This window comes from Manacus candei, unplaced genomic scaffold (assembly GCF_025592945.1).
Source record: "Manacus candei isolate 608988 ecotype Guabito, Panama unplaced genomic scaffold, ASM2559294v1 h1tg000014l, whole genome shotgun sequence".
NCBI classification, from domain to species: Eukaryota; Metazoa; Chordata; class Aves; order Passeriformes; family Pipridae; genus Manacus; species Manacus candei.
Genome location: NW_026138062.1, coordinates 15,100,447 through 15,125,000, shown reverse-complemented (window position 1 = coordinate 15,125,000; position 24,554 = coordinate 15,100,447). Strand labels below are relative to the sequence as shown.

The 24,554-nt window shown below is 36.1% G+C and overlaps 1 protein-coding gene across 8 annotated transcripts in view; it reads right to left on the bottom strand.

Annotated features, from left to right (window-relative positions):
* DACH1 (dachshund family transcription factor 1) overlaps window positions 1-24,554 on the bottom strand; it is a 357,658-nt gene that overhangs the window by 94,782 nt on the left and 238,322 nt on the right. For 5 of the 8 annotated variants that reach the window (XM_051780460.1, XM_051780457.1, XM_051780462.1 and 2 more), the window contains 3 exons: window positions 23,980-24,152; window positions 11,703-11,838; window positions 9,603-9,740 (listed from right to left, as the gene is read on the bottom strand). In XM_051780460.1, the coding sequence (XP_051636420.1) occupies window positions 9,603-9,740; window positions 11,703-11,838; window positions 23,980-24,152 (447 nt within the window). The remainder of the gene's footprint in view (window positions 1-9,602; window positions 9,741-11,702; window positions 11,839-23,979; window positions 24,153-24,554) is intronic. The other 3 variants (XM_051780458.1, XM_051780463.1, XM_051780465.1) reach the window with 1 other exon arrangement.

Here is a 24,554-nt window from a genome sequence, read left to right as displayed (position 1 = left end):
GGATGGTGAATTAAGACAGTAAATCACATTTTTAGTTGCTGATTCCTTGTTGCACTTTGTAATTTGTGCTATTTCCTCCTGGATGGAAAAAATGCGGAGCAAAATTCACATATAGCTATGTATTATTTTTCTAATGTCTTGTGTTGCATTGAAGCTTAAAGATCTGCAAATAACAAAAATACTATTGTTTCATAAGTGTATTAAATATTTATATTTGGGATTCTTATGTAATCATCATTACTATATGCAAGGCACAGGAAAAGATGAAAAATATTTTATAACCCCATAGTAGGTAATGACTTGAGACACATCATGTATCTTTTCCTTCTGCAAAAACGCAAAACTAAAAATAATTACTTTAGAGAAACAGAATTGTATTTGATCACCCTCATGGTGCTATGGGACATAACACCTCATAGTGGGATTTCATAACTTCATTAACTTCATTCCCTGTACCATATCTTTTCTAGTAGTAAACACAAAGAGAACTGATGATTTAAAAACTGCAAAATGATAGCATGATAAAAAAGTGCTAACATCTTACCAATTATCATTACCTCTTCCATTTAAGAATTAATTTTTTAAGATGCAAATGAGCACACAAATTATTTCAAAGGATTTTTAGCTCCTATCCCCTATATAAATAATAAAGACTATAAAAAATTATAAATATCATTCTAAGGTCTATTGTATGAAGATTGAAAAGAAAGGTAACCCCTCCCCCACCCAAAAGAAAACGTACTTTTCAGAACTGTTTGGGGCACAAGACACAGAAGAATTGTACATGCAGAGTTGTTTTAATAGAGTGGGAATACATCTGATTTTGTGCACAGGTAAGTCATTTGAGTCTATTCAGAAAGCCAGAAAAATCCAAGATTCTTGCCACTATACAGAGAAAATTTGTGTGGTCAAAGCTCAACTGGAGTTGAAGCTGGACAGAAATATGGAGGACAAAAAAAAGATTTTTTCCAAATATATTAGTGGCAATAGGCAGTATAGAAATATCATTGGCCCACTACAGGACAAGGATGGTCACAAACAGAGACAAAGATAAGACAGAGGTATTTAACGCTTTCTTTGCCTCTATCTTCAACAGGGACGATGGACCAAGGGAGCCTCAGTGCTCTGAGCGAGAATGTTCAACTCCCAGTCCACCCTGAAATTGAGTGGGATCTGCTGCTCCAGCTAGAAACCTATAAATCTATGGCACCTGATAGGATTCATCCAAGAATCCTCAAAGAGCTGGCTGATGTCATCACAAAACCTCTCTCAACAATTTTTGAGTGGTCTTGGGAAACTGGAGAAGTCCCAGCTGACTGGAAGCTGGTGAACGATTTTCATAAAGAATAAGAAACAGGACCCCGGAAACTACAGGCCTGTCAGTGCCTGGTAAAGTTATGGAGAAGATTATTCTGGGAAGTATTGAAAAACACCTGAAAGACAACACAGTCATTGGTCACAGTCAGCACAGTTTCATGAGAGGAAAGTCCTACTTATCAAACCTGATTTCCTTCTATGACAAGGTAACCCACCCAGTCAATCAAAGGAAGCCAGTTGATGTAATCTTTTTGGATTTCAATAAAGCTTTTGATACTGTCTCTCACAGGATCCTTCTGGATAAAATGCCCAGCACACAGCTGGATAAACACATCACTCAGGGGGTGAGCAATTGGCTCATGGGTTGAGCACAGAGGGTAATAGTGAATGGCGTGACATCAGACTGGAGACCTGTCACTAGTGGGGTTCCACAGGGCTCTATCTTAGGCTCTTTGCTCTTCAACATCTTCCCAAATGACTTGGATGCAGGACTGGAAGGGATACTAAGCAAGTCTGCAGATGACAAAAAACTGGGAGGAGCTGTTGACTCCCTTGAAGGCAGGGAGGCCCTGCAGAGAGACCTCAACAAAGAACAGAGGACTGGGCAATCACCAACCGTATGAAATTCAACAAGGGAAAGTGCCAGATTCTGCACCTGGGATGGGGCACCCCCAGATGTACATACAGACTGGGGAATGAGTTGCTGGAAAGCAGTGCCATGGAAATGGACCTGGGGGGCCTGGTCGATGACAAGTTATATCCGAGTCAGCAGTGCCCTGGCAGCCAGGAGGGCCAACCATGTCCGGGGGGGCATCAGGAAAAGCATCGCCAGCCAGTCAAGGGAGGGGATTGTCCTGCTCTGCTCTGCACTGGTGCAGCCTCATCTTGAATATTGAGTGCAGTTTTGGGCACTGCAATATAAGAAAGATATTAAGCCATTAGAGAGTGTCCAAAGGAGGGCAACGAAGATGGTGAAGGGCCTTGAGGGGAAGCCGCAGGAGGAGTGGCTGAGGTCACTTGGTCTGTTCAGCCTGGAGAAGAGGAGACTGAGGGGAGACCTCATTGCAGTTACAACTTCCTTGTGAGGGGAAGAGGAGGGATAGGCACTGATCTCTTCTCTGTGGTGATCAGTTACAGGATCTGAGGGAATGGCCTGAAGTTGTGCCAGGGCAGGTTTAGGTTGGATATTAGAAAAAGGTTCTTCACCCAGAGGGTGGGTGGGTACTGGAACAGGCTTCCCAGGGAAGTGGTCACAGCATCAAGCCTGAGAGAGTTCAAGAAGCATTTGGACAGTACTCTTTGGCGCCTGGTGTGATTCTTGTGGATAGTCCTGTGCAGGGCTAAGAGTTGGACTCCATGATCCTTGTGAATCCCTTCCAACTCAGCATATTCTGTGGTTCTGTGATTGAGTCACCGTAAATATAAAATAGGCAGTATACATATGTGCAATTGGGATGCATTGAGCCTAGTTAGCCTGGAATGTTCTGGAAGTGATCTGCACTGTCAACTGAAAACCATATAGCAAATCTCTCATAAAATGTGTCTAAACTATTATTCCAGCAGAAAAAGGCCTCTAGTAGCAAACAAATCTGCAGAAGTATGTCACTGGAAGATGACCTAATACTTTTATTCAATTATTTGCATTAAAAAATTTTTTCAGAAGTTTGTACTACCTTTTCCCTCCTTCCTGCCTACACATACTGTTCATATGTTATTCAATAATATGAAAGGCTTCTATTTATCTGTGTAACCAAACCAGATGTTTTCCAGCTTCTTAAGAAAATTAAGAAAAAACTTGCAATTTTATTTTCACCTTTATAATCCATTAACTGCAATAGTTTTTAATGTATTTTTAAAATTCCTGTCCCTCTTGGGCTGAATGAAAAGATACACCAACAACCACAGTGTCAAACTGTTATCTTGGTGATACTGGTTTTATCAAACTTTTAATTTAGTGGATCTTTATTATATTATCTGTCATAGGTTAAAAATGTGACTATCCTGTTAGGGTTTGAGAAGTCCTAAAATAGAAATACACAGCATAAACTCAGTATCTTAAGGATTTAAAAACTAATATATTAAGATTTAATAGATAACATGTAAAATGTGAAATGAGAAAGTAGATTTAGAATGTATTAACCATAAATATTTTGGCATACAGAAACCCATCAAGGTATGTTCACATTCTTTTTATTACATTAAAATGCAATATTCAGCAAAATAAATATATTGTGTAAGTATCTCTGTGTATTTATGTATACAAAAATGGACAGATAAAGTATGTTTATACAAGCAGCTGGACAGTAGAACTGAGAATGAAAATTCCTCTGTACATCATCTAGTACATACTCTCCTTAAAACAGGGTTTTTTCAGAGAACTAACTAAAAATCACAGACCAGAAACAGAATTTAAGCAAAGTTCCTAATCACTTGCTTTCTGACTTTTCTAAGAGGACAGCTCATGTAGATGAGAATCTTTGTTGATGTTAAAACGTCCTCTGAGTCTTTCATATTGTAGTGGGTTTCTGTGGCTGAATTTTGGTAGCGGGAGAGCTACAGGGGTGGCTTCTATTAAAAGCTGCTAGAAGCTTCCCCTGTCTGGAGGAGCCAATTCCAGCCGGCTCCAGGATGGACTTCCTGCTACTGGCCAAGGCCAAGCCAATTAGGAGCAATACTAACGCCTCTGTGATAACGTATTTAGGAACAGAAGGTATTGCACAGAAAGAATTCCAGCCAGGGAAGAGCAGAGTGAGAACATGTGAACAACAACGTAGACACCAAGGTCAGTGCAGAAGGAGGGGCAGGAGGTGCTCCAGGCACTGGAGCTGAGGCCCTGTAGCCCGTGGTGCAGACCATGGTGGAGCAGCTGTGCCCCTGCAGCCCATGGAGGATCATCGGGGTGCAGAGACCCACCTGCAGTCCATGGAGAAGCCCATGCTGGAGCAGGTGGATAACCAAAGGAGGCTGTGACCCCGTGGGAGGCCCAAGATGGAGCAGGGTCCTGCCAGGGACCTGCAGTCCATGGAGAGGGAAGCCTACAGTGGAGCAGGTTTTTCTCAGGTAGGACTTGTGGCCCCTGTGGGGGACCCACACCGGTACAGCTTATTTGTGAAGGACTGCACCCCATGGAGGAGTGACACATGGGACAGCAGTTTGGGAAGAACTGCTACCCGAGGGATGGACTCATGTTGGAGAGGTCTATCAAGGACTGTCTCCCATGAGAGAGACCCCACGGGTACAGGGGAAGGACTCCTCACACTGAGCAGAGGCAGAAACAACAACTGACTGTAACCCCCATTCCCTGTCCTCCTGCACCGCTGGGGGGGGGGGGAAAGGGAAAACATGGAAGGAAGGAGAGGTGGGAGGAAGGTGTTTTTAAGATTATTTCTCACTCTTTGGCTCTCATCCTGTTAGTAATAAATTTAAGTAATATCCCCACTCTGAGACTGTTTTGCCCCTGAAGGTAATCAGTAACTGACCTCTCTCAGCTGTTAACTCATGGATCCTTAGCTGCTTTTTTCTCTCCCCTCTATTGCAGAGGGAGAATGACAGAGTGGCTTTAGTGGGTACCTGGTATCCGGCCAGGGTCAACCCACTATACATATTTACAAAAACAAAGTTGTATGTGTCTCTATATTTTTTAAGGTGAATAAGCATGTTTCATATATGTTTACAGTATGCATATATTTTAAAGGAATGTACTGCTGATACTGCAGAACGAATATCTAATTATATATGACGACATATTTATCGTTAGTTCCCTTTTTGATGCATGATGGATAACAGGAAAATCCAATCCTAACCTGGGAATATTTAAATTATTTTCAATTTTATACAAAGACTATTTTGGAATTTTAATATTGTATTTTATAAGATATTAAAGGTCTAAGACTGCTCTCACCTCTACAGGGGGACAAAAAATCAAAACAGAGAGAAAGACTGGGACTTTTTAACATGTGGATTTGATAAATTTATACCTTAATTGCTGCTATCATAGTAGTCAAGAAGCAGTTATTGTTGATTACCTGAAAATTACTTGTGAAATTTCCATTAGTATCATAGTTTAAAAGCTTTTATGAAAGAGTTTAACTTCCTTTGTGAACATGGTGAATATTTTATATTTTGTTATAGAAAACAGCATATATATTTTCAGCAAGAAAGCGTCCTTCCCATAACACCTCAAATAAGATATTAAATTTAAAATGTAAGCTTGACATTCAGGCTTCATTTGCTGTTGGTGTCAATCTAAAAAAATTATAAATTGATGCAGACAGAAAATTCTAATCTGATGCCCTAAGGTCAGATCCAATAAAACACTTAAGTATCTAAATTTGGTGTTAAAGCAACTAATTTTTTGGTGGTTGTCTCCCAGAAGGGAATCTTGGGCTGAAGTGAGCTGGGTCTTATACTCCTGTAGAGTGTATACAGTAGGCATGGCTAAGCAGATACCAGTTAGGAAGCGCTATGAGCAGCCACTGCCTCCAATATCACTTAACATCACACAAAATAATCGTATACAGCTATGTGGAGCTAGTAAATAAACTCTGTCAATAGGACTGAGCTGTAAATTACACCTTGCAGACCCAATATGATCTGAGTTCAGGTTGTAAGGGCAAGGGGATAATGTTAAAAAATACTTCCATCTTTTACAAAAAGCACAGTGATTAAGGATACTGCCCAGGAATGTGTCACAAGTTCAATTCTCTATTTTGTCCACAGGAAATCAGGTTCCACATCTCCAAAGAGGGTGCGTTTGACTTTTAAGCCTTTGATTATTTTGAACTTCTTTTGAAACACTTCAGATCAATGAGCAAAAACAGGATCAAGATTCAACAGTCTAGTCTTTAGGTTCTCCACTAGTTTTTTCCTATGCTATTTCCTTATTTAACAGACAACATTACTGAAGAGTTAAACAGGTATTCAGCTCCATAAAAACCACCAAAAGTGCGCTTCTCACAACCTCAGAGTGGGAGATCTGCAGGATGTCATATATAAGTTGAGCAGGATAAGTGATAAAATACACCTCACCAAAATTGAGGCCCTATTTAGAGCAAACTCTTTGCATCACAGAAACTTAACTTCACTTGAAAAGACTCAGAGCCTTATTTTAACATAGAAAACTGAATTAATCTTTTCTATTATGACTCCTATACTTTACAGAAGTCCTTCTTGTAGAATCTGACCTAATAAAACCAAATGGGCATCATCAAACAATCCATAATTACAGATTACAAAATTAGATACTTGGTTTTGATGATGGTTGTCAAGCACTTGAGCTAACATCGTGTACTTGAACTCAGCTCATTCTTCCCAGGATCATTTGCAGTTCTACAGCCTGCTTTCAGTAAAATTGGAAAAACTGCTATCCACTAATAAGCAAAAACCCTCTGAAAATTGAGGGTAATTGGCCTCCTGTCATACAGATGATGACATCTTGAGTTATGTTTGAACTATGGGGCAGAACTGCCTTGCAGTATTTCCTGCTGTCCTCCCTAGTCCAGGATAGGAAACTGGCTGGACCACAACATAACCTTAGCAAACCTAAGTTTTCTTCTCATGGAACAGAGGGTAGAGCTTCAGATGTGTCCACTGGGTCTTGACCCAAAATGAAGCTAGGATGCAGCCAAGCTGTGCATCTGGAATAAGTGGCTGGAAAATGTCCCCAACACCCGTTTTACGCATGGTCTTTGAGAGCAAAAACAAATATTGACCCAGAGGCTGATGTAAACTTTCATGTTCTAATACACAGACCCATAGAACCTAATTTGATTCTTGGTGTGATAATAACAACCTGAATTCAACAGATGGTGTGGTCATTGAGAGCTGCACATACCAAAACCTGAGAACAGATTTCGAAGACAGTCTAAAGACAAAAAAAAATAAAACCAAACAAAACTGCACAAGACTTTTACTGGTAACTTAAAACAATCCAGTAAAATAAACTAATTTTTGTCAATAATAATAATCCTGCCTGAATTTTGAATAGAAATACACATGATCTTTGAAAAACTGAATACTCCCAAACTGTCCAAACTGTTTCTAAATGTATTATACTAGTTTCATGGACCGGGTAGCTTAGCTCCTTTGTACTACGTTACTAACAGGTAAATGGCATTTTCTCTCCTGTATTCAACTCATAGATCAGGTCAAACAAATTATTCACCGCTCTGACATTCAAAATTTGGTATGTTGATCAGTTGCCTCTGCTATAACTTTGTTCCCCCTTTAAATTTTCTGTTGACTGTAAATAAATTTTCCCTGATCTCAGATGACTTCAGAGATTTTTCATCTTTTCACTTTTTTAATAGAAGAGGAGACCAGAAGAGAAAACACAGGGCCTTCTCTACTAGACAGAATTTCCCAGGTTCTCTCAGGTTCAATTAAAAGCCATTTTAGTTGCAGCTAATAGATTTCTGCCAACAAAAGTGGCTTAGAAGAACACACATTAATTTTTAAATGCTTCATGATACCTATTTAGAACTTCTGATTTCTTCTCTTTCTTTCTTTTTCTTTTGAATCAGCTGATGAAGGTGATGGGGTTTTAGCAATAAGAGTACCACCACCTACGCGTGTGTCTGCATTTTTAGATATGGTGGCATTGTGACTGATTTGCAGAGGTAAAGCAACAGTTTGGGAATCTGATTGCAAGCTCACAGTGACAAAAGTAGATAATTACTATCTCCACAAAACTTGTTTTAATACAGATTATATTAGTATTAAAGTTACATGATTGGTGTGAGAAACATGATAAATGTAGTCATGACAGAAAACAATTTTTAATTTAGTAACTCCTATCAATCTGGATAGCCCATGAATATTTACCATTAATTCAGTAGGCTGGAACAGAGTGGAGGAAAAGAACAAAAAAACCGGAGGTTTGACCTAAACAAGGACTGAGGAAAAAAGTGAATTCTCAGCAGTTTTGCTGAGAACAGATCTTGCAAGAACGTGAACTGGCAAAAGATTAGAAAATACATTTGGGACACCATTATAAAAAAAACCTTTAAAAAACCTGAATGACATACAAAAATAGTAGCAATTCTTAATATGTACTTCTCTTTGCAGCATTTACCAGTCAGATTACACTTAAACAAGTAACTTCAAAGGCTGAAATAAAATCAGTTATGGAAATTCAAAGCAAACCTATTTGATCACATCCCCCCTCACAGCAGGGATACAATTTGCAGAGGCTGAGTGAGGGCATAGTATAAGCTAAAACAGGTTGTGTGTGCAATGAACCAAACTAAATGGTTTATATGAAAGAAATGTTGTTTCCATTAATTTTTCTGGTAATCCTATTAAAAACACCACCTGTCCAGAATAGAATTGTCCAGATTTTAATTCTTTTTCATATCTCAGTGTTCAAACAAGAGACAGAGAAGGTATCTTCTTACAGCAATTAAAATATGTAACAAAATGTATTATTCTGAAGTCTTCATAACTGCAGCAGTTTCTCCAGCTCTGTTTCAATGTCTGGCTATTATACCTTTTACTTTTTCTCTCATTGTGCTCAAAGAACTGATTTTTCTGATAAGCCAAAATAGTGTTTTTTCAAAGCCTACATTGTATTTTCAGCTTCTCTTTAAACAAAATGTTTCTAGTCTATAATACTTAGATCCACATATATTAAGGAAATGTAACATAAAATGCACCTTTCAGAATTCCACCACTACCCCTCCAAAATCCCCTGTAAGAGCCCTGAACGGGAACTTGACTTTGAATGCCAACAGAGATGAAATGGTGTTATAATCAGCATAAGTGCATGTGGACTATTCACCTAGATCAAACACTTTGGTCATATACTCAATTAAATTTAAATCCCATTATATAATGTATACCAGCCTCATTTTATGCAATTCCCTAATTTAATGGCTTGGTATTAGCCTTTTCCCTTTTTGTACACATGGACTAATTTTCACGGTGCTCAGTCCCTCTGGGAAGTAGGTCATTAGAGTCAACTGGATGGAGACAGAAACTTAATACTTAAACAGTACTGTAGAAGGGTAAGAAACAGAATAACAATGTAAAACTGTTTTTCACTCATCCTACTTTGTAATATTTATGAAATTTCTCCCTCATGTAAATATCATTCATTAATCTTGAGGATGACAAAGCACAAGAATAAAGAAAGCTATCACACTGTTACAATTTAATTTGTGAAACAAAAGAAACCCGCAACAAAACAAAAACACAATTAAAAAATTAAAAGTCACAATTATAACATTTAACTGCCAAGACTATAGATGTTTTACACTGAAGCAGTAGAATCATAATATTCATATTACCTTTCTCAATGTGTATTCTTTTTGTCTCATGTCCCACATCATGACCAGCCAGATCACCTTCCTTAGGTCCAGGCAGGACATTAGGTGACAAACCCATCAGCATTTGGTTCATAGATAGCCCGTTCTGATGGACAGCTGCTAGACACAAGTGCAGGCAGAAAGAAATCAGCTGTCATATTAACACTGTTTCACTTATTTTCTATAGTCTTCCTCTTATACAAGAATTCTAACAATCACCAAGTTATTTAATTAATGCTACCAGGATCCACATAGCGGGAGTTTCTTCCTGTTACTTCTGGTGCTCATCAGACAGCTTGAAAAGCTCTTTCCAAGAGTTCTCAAAGAGCCCTTCAGGAGTTTTAAACACACCTCAGAAACTCATATTAGGTAGTTTATAAAGCCATGCTTTTATCCTAAAAAATTGTACTTCCAAGAGGTTTAAGACATTTTTTAAAGTACTTTTTCATATGTAACTCATATTTCTGTAGTAGTTATTTTATTCTGTCTGGTACCACAAAAAGCAAATGTACCTAAGAAAAAGGTGTAATGTTAACAAATGAGATAGGACAGAAAAGACTTATAAATAAATAAGTTACTAAAGGGATCCACCACTTAAGGAACTCTGTAATGTCCATATGGAAGAAAAAAATGTGTAAAGGTCTCAATCCTCTCTGTTGGTAATTAATAGAATAAGCTGAACAGTAAAAAAAAAAGTCACTCCTTAGCAAAAATAAAAAGTATTTCTCAATTTAGTTTCATCTAATTTTTTTTTTAAGACAACAATGGAAAAGGTCTCCATTGGTTGTAAAAAAATATATACTCTTCAATCAATTAAAAACAAATTAAAAATCCACAGTTATGAAGTTTTTTCAGAACTTTTCTTCTGAAATCTGCAGTGTGTTGATGGACACCAGGTGACCACCAAAGCCACTTCATCAATACCCCTCCTAAACTGGACAATGGAGAGAAAATATAATGAAAGGATGGTGGATTGAGCCTGGGGAAATAGATAGGTCACAGTATATGGGATGCCAATTTAATCTGCACTCTGAATTGTTGAAGGATAAGAAAACAGAATTTTCAACTTGTCATGGTCAGGCCTCATTTCTTTTCTTTGGTAAGTCATTTTTCATCACATACTAATGAAAGATCTTTCATCTGAAGGTCAATGAAGAGTCAGCTTCCTGAGTCTGCAGAGAGCCTGAAAAGAAGCAGTCTAAAAGACACGTGTTGCATCTAATCAATACGACTACTTCTTTCATACAGCTATTTCATGGCCTTCTATGTGCACGCCAAATCCTCCAGTTTCACCTATTGACAAATTCTACTGTAGAAAGATGACTTAAAAGCACAAAACCTTGCAACAGAGCAATAATAAAGAGAATGGACAAGTGTGATATGAATTTAATTACATATCCATAAAATAGTGTGTGTTTAAAACCTTAATTTCCACTGCTGTAGTGGAATATCATAGAACTCAGGGTCTTTGCCAGGTAATTTACTTCCTGTACATGGAACCTTGATAAAAATGGTATCACTCTGGGACACCACAGTTTAATTTCACTCTGCCCCTTGTGAGCTATGAGGTGATAATTCTTTATCACATTTCTCACCACTACAAAATTTTATATTTAAAAAATTTATAAACTATGCACATTTTTAATTGATTTAACCCGATTCTTCTCTTTACCAAGCAATTCTACCACGTAAAATATTGCTTATGAAGTCAGATTCAATTTAGAAATCAAACCAGAGTAACCAGATTAAATAAAACTCAATTTCTTTAAAAAATGTTTATACTATATGTTCAGTTCTAAAACTAATCTAGCAAATTGCTTCCCGGCTGCAATTCTGTATTTCATTGCTCATATCTTTATGTTTAATATGACATGATGGCAGTTTATATCAGTACCCGTTAATGTAGCATCGGATATTATGATACTGTAAAATGGGAAACATAATGTTGGGAGATAGTTATTTCTGCTGAACTTCTGAACATGACACATATGAGATCTATTTAAGACGAGGGCATTTTGATTAGAAAAACCAGCTGCACCTAATCAAATTTGAAGTGGTGAGAAGGAGAAGAATGTGACCTACGGATTCTGTCTGAAGAGCTCTCGGTCCGCGCAGGAGAGCTGGACACGCTGCTGCTTCGATGAGAGGATGGATGGCTGCCAGGTCTTCGGCCCTCCTCAAGAGAAGGAGCAGGAGAAGGGCTGTCTGGAACACGTTCCTAGATCACACGAAAAGTAATTGAGAAAAAAGGCAATGTTACACCAAGCCTCTGTAACACCAATGTTACACCTTCCCTAAACTGAATCTCCCTCCTAATTTACAACCTACTCTTTCACCTGTTGAGATGTCTGGGATTTGCAGAGCATTCTCTAAGGAAACTTGCAACTTTAAGGACACTAGGCCTTACTTTAGTATGCAATGTGAGCACTGCTCATTTTATTAGGCTTTTAAACTGCCTTCTGGACTACTTATAAAAATAAGGGGTCTGTTTTGCTTTAGTTTTTTTTTTTCTCACTCCTGACGTCATGCTGTTGAATTGGAAATACACAATTTGGCTTACAGATTTCAGCCTTGTGGGATGAGGATCCATGTATTTCTGTAAATAAATAATGATCAGGCACTATTGTTTTATCTCATGCTGACTTTTACTCCACATTTTAATTTCAAAGGGGCTCCTTGAGCAATGAGATCTTATGGAACTGCTATGGATCACAAAGAAAATATAATCTCCTTATAGAACCTACACCAGTAACATGGCTGATGTAAGTCCAAATGTCTGTTTTTACCTCGGAGCACAAATCTGGAATGAATCACACTTTTTGGATGAATGTGGCCATATCACTCACCATATCACTACTTCAAAATGCGGAAAACCACCCATTCATGTTTTTCTGCCCAGGGAAAGGCCTGGCATGGTAGCTAAGAGGAGCTATAACACACTTCAAGATGTTCCTTGGTTTTGAAAACTAGAGATTGAGGATTGTGATTGCTAGAACTGCACATCTGCTATGTGAGAATTGCTAGTATGTAGCATGTAGCTATATCTGATATTTAAACAGAATTTCAATGGAAACAATAATCAAACGGAGTTGAGTGCAGAATAGTCCTTTCTAGAAAATTCTCTACCTTTCCCTGCAGTTTCCTTTTTATTGCTAATAGCTTCCAAGACTCATTGCTCAAATATGCGTGAGTTAGGCTGTTTTGGTCAAATAGTGATAAAAATAAATAGACCCTAAAAGGGAAATCTATTGGAGGGGATGGAAATGTTAAAACTAGTATTTTTTTGGTTGTTGTTTTTTTCCCTTTTGATAATTGAAATCCTGACTTATAATTAAAAAAAACAATGAAGCCAAACAACCAACCAACAAACTGCATACATTCAACTCACAAAAACTTTTCGGTAATGAAATAATAAAACTAGTATATGTTTAATAACACATAAGAAAACTTGTTGCTGCAAATGCCTACAAATTTTTTTGAAATGAACAGTGCAGCACAGCAAACTGCTTTTGCAGCAGTCATTATTTTATCATGTACAGTCGCTACATTAATATTTATTTATCTGAATGCATTCCTAAGAAACTTTGCAACATGCTCATCTATAGTAATCAATAGATTTGTTCCAGGCAAGCTTCATAAAAAATATTTGCTGAATTTGAGATTCTGATTGCAAAGGGATTCAATGGGCCTACTGATGGAGTAGGAGGAGACTTTTTAGAGCAATATTTCAAGACATTTAAGTGGATTCCACTTTAATAGTCTTAGGTTTTTAAGTCAAAAACATTGATGAGGATAGCTTAACTGCATCATAGCTCTAGGCTTATTATGACTTTGATTGTGTTTATATGTCCACGAACTGGGTATTCAAGAGGAGGATTATAATGCAGATGTTTTCAGAACATAGAAGATTTATTTCTTTAGATTTAGGAGGATTTAAGCATGCACAGCATACAGATTTGATATAAATTGGAACACGGTATATTTAATCATTCATTTAATATATGATTTCACTGTTCGGCATACAATGTATTGTTCTTAGAATGGTTTCATTAAAATGAGATCCAGTGAGCACATAAGATTTGAATATAGAGCTGCAGAGTAAATTAATTTATTTAAACAGCTTAATTTGTTTATCCTATTTATTTATGTGTGCTTTTACAGAATGTATTATGAGATGGAGCGAGCAAAAGGAATGCACGGAACACCAAAATATAATTACTGAACAAACAAAACAGATGAGTTTTATTCTCATATAATACGAAATAGACAAACCCAATGAGTAAACTATATATACAGGGTTTATCAATTAATTTGTAAAATATCCTTTAATTCCAATAAAACATGGGACTGAACTATGCAGAAATGTAAAATAAATCAATTTAGCAACTTAACTAATGTTTTATATCCTTGTTTCATAGTTCCACAATCAGCAATATAGTCTACAGCAATTTTTTGTCTTTACCAAACTATCTGCTACATATAAATGGAAATGCTACAAAGAATAAACTGAAATACTCTGTATCTCTAAAACATCATAGTGATAAACTAATGGCACTTTAATATCAACATACCTTGTCCTTCTTACCAGAGATTTTGTGTAGAAAAGATGAATCCGGTTTGCGGTATAATATTAATTTTACATTTAGACTTCACTTTAAAATTTTTCAGAAACGGAAATGTGCAAAAATGTGTTCACTAAATAATGCAGATCAGAGCTATTTTGTCACTTCTGCAACATGCCACTTTTGTACAAGTAACTCTGCATGACACCGCAAAGAAATAGAATTTACTGCCTTATAATCCCGGTCACAGAAATCACCTAGAATTCTGTCTGCTGCCTAGTATTTTTACTAAACTTGCCTACTCCCAGGAGCAGATATTTCTAGAGAATATGTTGTTCATTTGTACTGTAATTAGGCTTGTTGTCTCCCAACAAATAATCAAATAAATAAATAAAATTTGTGTGACTTTGCTAAAATGAAGCATGAGAAGGAAACTGTGCAGGGTTCAGTTTGAAATCAGCATGGTGCTAAAAATGCCAAGATGGTGGGTTCAATCCCCATATGGGCCATTCACTGAAGAGCTGGACTTGGTGATCCATGTGGGTCCCTTCCAACCCAGAGTATTCTGTGATTCTGATTCTGCAATCTGAATCTAAGTATCTAAATGCAGTTTTGACGTACAAGTGAGAGATGACATTTCAGAGACGCTTGTATGTAGGATTCTCTGCAAAGAGGCCCACCTCAAAGGTAAGTTGTCTTCCATTTCAGTCAATTGAGATATAGACCATAAAGTCAATGGAGCCTCCTCCAAAACCAGATACCTACAGCTCAGTTCAGCTGCTCACATTTGAGCCATTTGTGGCACCAAGGGGTTTTGAGATGTCCCCATCAGGCTGATAAAACAGGACCTCCACTGCCTTCTGGAGTGTCAGTAGGATGCCAAAAATACTACCCCTGCACCTCCTGGCTGATGACCTGAATAGCTTTCAAAATTCTATTGACAATATTTACTAGAAAACAAGAATTATTTATAGTTTGTGAAACATAACCCTCTCTCACTACTTTTTTTCTCTATTTTTTGCTTTCCTATTTCTTCCTACAGATACTCACAAATAAAAAGTAGTGTGAACAATTTAGGTAATATGTAGCGATTTAGCATATGGCTGACCAACATTTCAGAATTATTGAGACTCTCAATTAGGTATCAGAACAGGAGGCTATACTAAGCAATGGGTAACAAACTCTTAAAGGCCAAATTTGAAAGATACCTTAGCTTGGTACTCTTTAGAATTTGATCCAAATCATGAATCCTAAGCATTTAAGGATCTGACATTTACCTTCTCCAAAACTGCTCCTGCCATATAAGAAATGGTCACTCTAAGGAATTGTAATGCTCTTTCTCATGCTCTTTACAAGTTACACACCTTCAGTATCAATTCCATTTCATAAATAACAGACTTGTTCCTGTGACACTGGGTATTTTTTTTTTATGCTGTAAAAAACAGGTAAAAAATTCTAACTGTCAGAAATTTTAACTTATGAGATTGACTTAGAAACCACTCCAATTTTATTCCAGAATATCACATATTTACAACATCACACTGTCCTGGTCTCTCCAAGTAAAACAGAAGTGTCTTGATGGATTTAACAACATTTTTCTACATTTCTCAAACAGGTAAATACTGTAAAATCTCATTCCAAAAGTCCATTTCAAGTAACTTCTTTTTACAAATTATCTTAATGTATCAGTAATGGAATCCAGGAGATAAATACTTTCTTCCCTATATCATATATCTTTTTTCTTCTTGCCAGGTCACAAAGGTAGTTATTCAATATTAATCTCTATTTTTGCCTATTTTATTTCTGCTCCAGCAGCACGTTTCACTGTTTGAGAATTGTCTCATTACCAAAAGTCTTCCTCAAAATATACCAAAGCACAAAGTTGATAGAGTTTAGCTGTTGGTCCCTATATCAATATGGAAGAGAAGACATTTCAGATAACATAGGTAGGAATAATCCTTCTGCTCCTAAGAGGCCAGAAAAGGAAGTGATATCTTCTAGTTTGTCACCACCTCAGTCTTTCCACAAACATTCTTTATTCTTTGCCATTCCTGTTCCTTAGTGACAAAATTCTTGAATCTTTCTGACAATGTTTGAATATGCCTTCTTCCAATAACCAACTGGTTTTGCACGTACAGCCTTCACCTCCTGCATATTTCTCTCCTACAGGTATTCAGTCTCAGCTTTTTCCTTTGTTCTAGTCTACTTCTACACAAGACTCATGTCTTGGGTTTAGTCATGCTTTAATTTTAGTCATGGACTGAGCTCTAGACATGCAGATAAGTCTTATATGTTAGAGGTATATAAGTTTTTTAAACTATTTAGTTGTCTTGATGCTCTTCAGTGTTGAACTAATTCCTTTAAGGATGTTTATGCTGTAAGTCATTGAAGTGCAGAGAATAAAATAACTTATTTCCAGAGTCATACTTTTCAATACTTTCGGTAACTTATGGAATGGTTTGGGTTGGAAGAGACTTTTAGAGGTCATCTAGGCCCAACCCCCCTGCCATAGGCAGGGGCACTGTCCACTAGACCAGATTGCTCAGAGCCCCATCCAGCCTGGCTTTGAACACTTCCAGGGATGGAGCATCCACAGTGTCCTTGGGCAATCTAACTTCATGGTGGGGGGAAAGTATATATGACAGAAACTATTTTGTATAGTATTAATATAATTTAAAAAAAATAAAATAAAAAGCTGTTAATCAGGAGCAGTTTATAATATTTCCGACCTTTCTAGAAAGGCACCTTGCTTTCAAGACTTTTTGGTGGTAAAATTATAATAATGTCTTTTACAATGATCAAAACACAGATTTCCTTCCTCAGTTCCTTACTGACCTATTTTGTGTGAGATGTATTCCAGGAATGATTGTCTTGTAAAACAGCATATTTAATTTGACATGAATGAGTGAAAGAAATTAATTACTTGACTATCTTTTTTATTCTCTGCAAACAGGGTATTTTGCTTTTACAGTTTCACTTTTTCATTCACCTTTAGTCAAAAAAACTATGAGACTCTAAATGAAAATTTAGACTTACGAATTGCAAAATGAACTGGACTAATAACTATTTCTTAACTTCCTCAATTACTACTATAATATATGTGTTATCAAACTGACTGAATAAAATTTCATTTCTATTTCCTTATCTGCATCTACTATGACTGGGTGGTTAAAGATCATGCTAACTTCACACTGATGCACTCATCTTTCTCACCTTTTTCTTGCAAAGTCACTTCTAATCCCAATCAAAATTCAGGAGTTTAAATGTTTTGTATTGTCATTAATTGCACTATTATTTTAAATCATGGATCTATTTCTTATGAAGAAAATAATCCATGATATTTACATAAGACTTTCTTTTCTCTCTTTGTGAATATCTTGAACTTGCTTATCTTTTGGATCAATTGAAGTTAATTTGATTTCCATTTTACTTTTATTTCTGCAATTCATTACTTCTAGTTTCTTCATTTACCCTACCTTGCTATTCCCATCACAAGAACACTGCGAGCATAAAATGCAGAAAAAGATCAACAGGCAAAAGTTTGCTTGATTTTTATTGCCCTGTTTACGACAAGATTATTTGAAATAGCAGCAGCAGTTAACTGACAGGAAGCCGAACAGGAGACTTCCAAGAAATCCTTTAACAGTACTTCCAGAACAACAGAGAGCCTAATCCTTTGAAATCATGGGCAGTACATAAAGTACAGTGACCTAGCCAAGAAGTGAGTGTCATAGGATTAAGCTATTACAGAGATTAAAAACATGCAAGCAAGCAAGCAAGCAAATAAACAAAAGTAGATCCTTATGAATACAAGAAAGAACTTGGTTGCACTGGCAAAACTAGAGTAGCATCTAAGGTATTAATAGTTTGGAATCATGATGAAGCAGGCCCATTCCTGGAACTGGCTCAGAGCCTCATAGTACAGAATTTTGGATTTTGAGGATTGTCCTAAAAGTGTCCCGACAACTGTTTGGTCTTTGTGCGTTTATCCTTTCAACTGAATTTATAAATTATATTTTACTTTCTAAATGAATATTTGGTCTAATGAACAAAATATCCTTCTGAGGTATACAAAAAAACCTGTACAACATGAAAATATGTAAACATGCAAAAAACTCTGCTCAAATTGAATTAGTAACTTCTTATTGGCAAACTTTTTTTCTGGTTTTTTTCTCCTATTTGGAAAATCTATTCTTACTTGAAAAGTAAGCCTAAGAAGTGCAACTAGGAATTCACCCCTCAAAGTAAATCCAAACCATACATGCAGCCAAACACCAAGAATTCATCCAACTAAATGTCATTGTCTTTACTACGAATGTCTATATCTGAACTAGTCACCCTAGTCTCATTTTTCACCTATTCATTTACGTTTCCAAGGTACAACTCACCTCACTCTAAAGTAGCTATCTAAAATAGGTCCAATGAACTATGCCCTAGAAGACAGCAAAATGAATCCCATCCCTTGTACCTTGCCTCGTAGCCATTTTGCATCAAATTAATCTCACACCACATACATAGTTCCCTGTTGCACAAGTGATTATGCAAATTCCCAGTCAGAAAATTTGTACTACCTTCTCTGTGTCATGTGTTATGTGTAGATACCCACTTTACATGTCACAAATTAATTCATATGAGCGTATATATTTGAAGCTAATAGCTTGAAACTGCACCTCGGAACCATGTATGATAAAAGAAATAATAGGATTGTATATAATTTTAAAAAAAGACATTATTCCAAGTTACAGCCTACCATATATAGTTAGCATCCTCTAAGCTCATTATCTAAAAACTTTATTAAAAGCTAAAATAAATAATTTTAATCTTATATATAGAACTAATTAATGGTTAATATAAAGATGGTTAAGCCCTAATAAAGGAGGTCAACTGCGCTCTGACCTAAGATTTACTTATTCTAAATGAAAAAAAAAACCAGAAATGTGCATGTACATATTTATAGTAACATATTTTTTTAAAAAAAGTCATACTAATGTGGAGATTTTGTCCGTTATGTTCAAGTTCCTACATGGTTTTAAGATATCATATTCTCTGCAGCTATGATAAAAGAAAATGAAGTATTATTTCGGTCTATACCATACTTCAAACTTTATAGGTATATCCCAATTTTCATGTTTCCTTTCCCAATATGTTAAAGTAGATTTTTTAGGAGCTGGCAGTCCTATTTTTATTCTAAAATATTTATTGTAGACCAATTACCTTTTACTATTTAAATATTTTAAATCAAAATTCTCCTTATGTAAAGAAAACTTGATCATAGTTCATGTATCAGAAAAGAGGAAATGAAAGTAGCTTCCCTCTTCACGCACTTGTATTCAAGAAAATCACTTTAAAGAAATGTGAAAATTTCTATTTTGGATGCACAAATGTCTCTACAAATAGTAAGTTATCTGAAAAATTGGTGTTTTTCAGGTTAGGCACACAAAAAGGGCATTTCTGTCAGCTTGGGATACAATCAATTTTGTTCTCATTCCCTTTCTGTAAAATGAGTACAGCATATCTAGCTTCATAGGAATGCTGCCACCCTTTGCATAATGCTTTGCCTGTAAGGCACACAAATGTCCATTAAAAACTTCTGCATTCAACACAGGATTCAGGTTAAATAAGACTGGGGCAGACAATTAATTTTAAAAAATTAAAAAGAGGATAACTAACCATTCAGTGAATGAGGTAATTTTTCTGCAGAAAAATACAGTATATGGTAGTGAAATTAAAATTGAAGTGTAGTATATGGATGGAATGCTGTAACATTAAGGTTCTTCAGGCATTCTGATTTTTCTAATGTTATGTCTTATGTCTTTTGAAATTTAGTGACGGCCCTTTTACATAGGTTTTGGATTTAATTTTATTCAATGCATGAAAACAATCACATCAAAAGATTTTAAAATAATAACCAATATATTGACAATTCTGGCAGATTTTGCAAGCTTACAGTACAGGAAAAATCTGCTTTGTTGGTAATAGCAGCAAAGTGGAAGGTTTTTCTATCCAGGATATGCAACTGTACTTTCAAGTTACAAGTACAATTGTACTTTCAAAGTTCTTATGGCCCCTGCCTCTACAGGATGGTGTGCCAGAAAATTTCGAGAAGTACTTCATCTAATCCTATTAAAAAAAAAGGTCATAATTTTGGTATGTGGAAAATAAGTTATGTAATTAATGTAAAGTAATGTAAGTTATGTAAATAATGTAAACCCTTCTACACAAAACACCTTATAATGGCAAGTATTTCTGGTATTTAAAGTCTGCACTTAACTCAAGGCCTGCTCACACAGCAGTTACAAAAGACATAAGCTGAAGCTTCTATAGTCTCTTTGCTGCCCAATCTCTCCCTGAAGTGAACTTGTTCATTTTCCTCTTAGAGTCTGTTTCCTTTCAGGTATGCTCTCTGAACTTGCTCATCACCAGTCTGACTTGAGACTTTAAAATGTACTCTGTTCAGTCATTTCTGTATGGCAGTGACATATTTCTTCTCTTTGGCTATTATTTGGACTTTGGGGCAAATATTATAGCAAAAAAAAAAAAGATAACGTGAAATGACATCAACGGGAACACATACATATTGCCACTGAAATAAGAAAAAGTGAATGAATGCTAAAATAAAATTTCATGTCAGAATAGTCCTATAAATTGAGTTATCTAAAAAATAAAGTCTGTCAACAGCTACCTTTGTTAAATAAATTAGTATTAAATTCCTGCTAATTGATAACAGGAATATATGAATCTATATATATAGATACAAAAGAAGTCATAAACTAGTGGAACACAACAAGTGCTGTGATATATTGAGGTAGTTAGCAAAATTTAGTGTGATATATTTATAATGCAGTGGAAAACTACAGTGCTACCGGTCACTTTTTCAGCTGGAGGTATTAGTTTCTTCTGTTTTATTCTTAATTTTTTCTACAAGTATTAGTAACACATGGATAAATTGCAATTTTTGATTCTGGCATGCTGCTCTGTTCTAACTTTTACAATGTAATTTCAAGTTGCTATTAATATGAGGTATGTCCTTTATATTTTCATATATCTTTCTGCTGAGTGAAAAAAATTGATGTGGCGAAACTGCTAACAAGCTGAGCCTTTGAAACCATGGGCAGGTGATGAAAGCCACTTCATGTCTAAAGCATCCCCAGGTCACAACTGTCACACTCACTGCAATTCATTGCTGTCACAATCTGCTGTCCCTGCTTGTTGTTGCTCTCCTCTTATTCATCCAACTCATATATCTAAACATTCCATTACAAAAAGACATCTAATGTTCGTCTCATGTTCAAAAGGGCACAACACTCTTCTGAAATATAATTCTGAAGATTTTAGAGCTCAGAGTTCACTGCCAAATCTAAGGTGTTGCTTTGTAAGGCTTCCCTTGTAATTTTGTCTTTGTCTCATCTCCTGAATACAGCAGGATAAAATGTTTAGTTAGTACATGATCTCAGCTTTATTCCAACTTCTTATCACAAAGAAACGAAATATTGCCCAGTAATAGAAAGGCATTTGAAGCTTTCTGAATTTAAAGATAACAGCACTAGCTGTGAACTCGGTGAATTGGAAGGAAAGGTCAGCAAGTCATCTACAGTGGCACTATTCACAAAGGCAATTCTATCAAATGAATCTGGTTGTTTATAATATGAAGACTCAGATTTTCTAGAACTTAATTTTCTTCTTTGTTATTTAATTAGATATGGTGACTACTGATATACTTTTCCAAGTAGAAATTTCTCATAGGCCTTCTAATTTTCAAGCAGAATTTAAACTGGTAAACATCCTGTATTCTAATCACAAATCTATGTTGTCTTTTCAGGTTACAACTACTAACTGCAAGATGAGTGATTCACAAACTTTTCAAAACAACCTGTGGAAATATTGTCACTGAGGAGAAAATATTTCAGTAAAAATTATGGTTAAAAAAATGAGTCAAAAGATAATGAAAACAAATCCAAGAAGTTTAAAAATGTAGCAGTAAAAAAACCAGAAGCTATAATCGTAATAACAAACAGTTTCATGAAAGACAGCAACTGCACTATTTATCCTTTCCTGTAAAAATAAAGAAAAAGAAGGTTTGACCTTCTCACTTACATTTATTCTCTAAGATATTTATTTTGACTGTAGTATAAGTTATTATTCATAAACATTACATTGCCAGTGCAAGGTTCAAAAAGTATGCTGATTACAGTTTCCTGTTCAACTACTCAGTGCATATAATTCAATGGACATTGAATCACAGCCTCTGACTATGCCTAGTGAAGAACAGGTAAATTGCCAGTGACATTATGTCTATCCTCATGGAAAGAAAATCCCCTAACAATGACCTCATGCTTTAAAGTTCCTGGGGTTTATGTTTCAATCCTGTTCATTATTAAAAAATAGAAACATAATTACTTGGCTATGTTACCTCTATCCACATGACCATATTCATCTGCCATAGATAAAAACAGAGGACATAAATCTAGGCATATGTTATACCACAATGGGGCTGAAGGAACAAGTAGGAAAGTCCCTCAAGAATAAGTTCCTCAGCCCTTACAGTATTATTGAAATAACTACATGCAACAAGATCTTACATTTATAAATCAGTTTTGGATCACAGATTAACACTTGTGTTTATGCATGTAGCTGTAGTAGAAATGTGTTGCGGGCAGTGTGTCACAGGACTTGACTGAAGAAGTCACAGCAGCACTTGGGTAATGTCTCCATCAGGTTCTACAGAAACCCTTGGTAAGAACACTTTTCTAAAGAGAATTTTGGTTAATTTAGTAATCTAAAACCTTTCATTGTAATCCATATATTTTTAAATTATGGTTATGTCCAAACCAGATGGGAACACAAAACCTGGTTTGTCAAACAACTTGCACAGGAAGTTATGCCAGGAGTTATGCAAAAGTTGGCAGCTACGATATTAGCATGAATATGAGATAGTTGAATTTTCAAAAGTGACAGACATATATAATATAGATTATTAATACAAACAAATGCTTAAGTAAGCAAGAATTTGAAAAATATATATGTATATGATTGTCCAGTTACAAAGTGTTTGTAATGTTTCAGAGAGCCTAAAATTGCTAGATACTTTTAAAATCTTCACCTAGATTATAAGAAAACTATCTCTTCAACTAGACGAGTTACAGGAATAAACTTTTTAAGAAGTAAAGGAACTCCAGGATAAGGAAAATTTTCTGTTTTGGGACTGTCTATGGTTAAAATAACACACACAGTCACAGGATAACAGATATCTCTACAATACTACAGTTCTGACCTGCAGATTACTGGGCCTGCTCTGTGTAACTTCACTCTAATTTGTTCTGGGATTTGGCAGACTTAGGTTCTGCAGAGGTACAGTATCAAGCCTTTCAGCTTTCTTCAGATAATTTGCTGCATTTCACTTCAAATTCTTAGATTTTAAAGTTGGAAGAACAATCTCTTCTAATTTAAGAAAAGAGTAATTTTTTCCTTGATATCTTGAGGAATGTTGCCATTAGATTATGGACTATGAAATGAGAAATCACAAAGCTGTGCATCTCGTATGAAAATGCTTCAAGTGTTGCTTTAACATTGATTTAGAGAGGGGGAGGGAAACTGAGACAACACTGGCCACTAGCAGCCTACTGTGGTCCCAAAGCCACAACACTTGGTTTTCTTGCATATACTGACTTTATGACTTACCTTAGAACATTTGATACCTATACATCTTTATGATGGTTGGGAGTGTGTTACAGTTTTGTGCTTTTTTGTTTTGGTATTATTTATATATATGATATTTATATATCATTATATATAATTACCTTAATAACAGATGTCTCAACTCTGGATGGAGGACTCTGCACTTGTGCTGCTGCTGCCATGTTGGCAATGGTACTAAGGTGATTCATCTGGCTCATTGCCATCGTGACAGATGCTGGAGGTAGGCTCACGGGAATTAATGGGTGGGGCATCATCATAAAAGGAAGTTCCAATCCTGTTGGGAGAAAAGAAAAAGGGGATACAGGTTTATGCATCTTTTTTGAACACTGTCTTCTTTTTCTCCTGATGGACAATATTCAAGTGATGGGTGACAAGATGGTTCACACTGCAGGACAGAGCAGCTCTGTGTCAGTTCTCTTCTGGGATACGCATGGGTGAATCCCTAGCAACCGTGGAGGATTTCTAGCCACAAGGAGAGGCTATTAGACCTCTTAGTTTGTTCATATCAGTGTAATGTATATCATTGCTAAGCAATGGCTATTTATGATAGTTTTTAATATCTGCTGTAAGGTGCCTTAGTAATACATTATTATGCCACTGATGCACAGGTTAGCAGTTATTTTAAGTATCAATTTTCTTGCATACATATTTGTTCTTTACTGTCTCCACTTCCCCT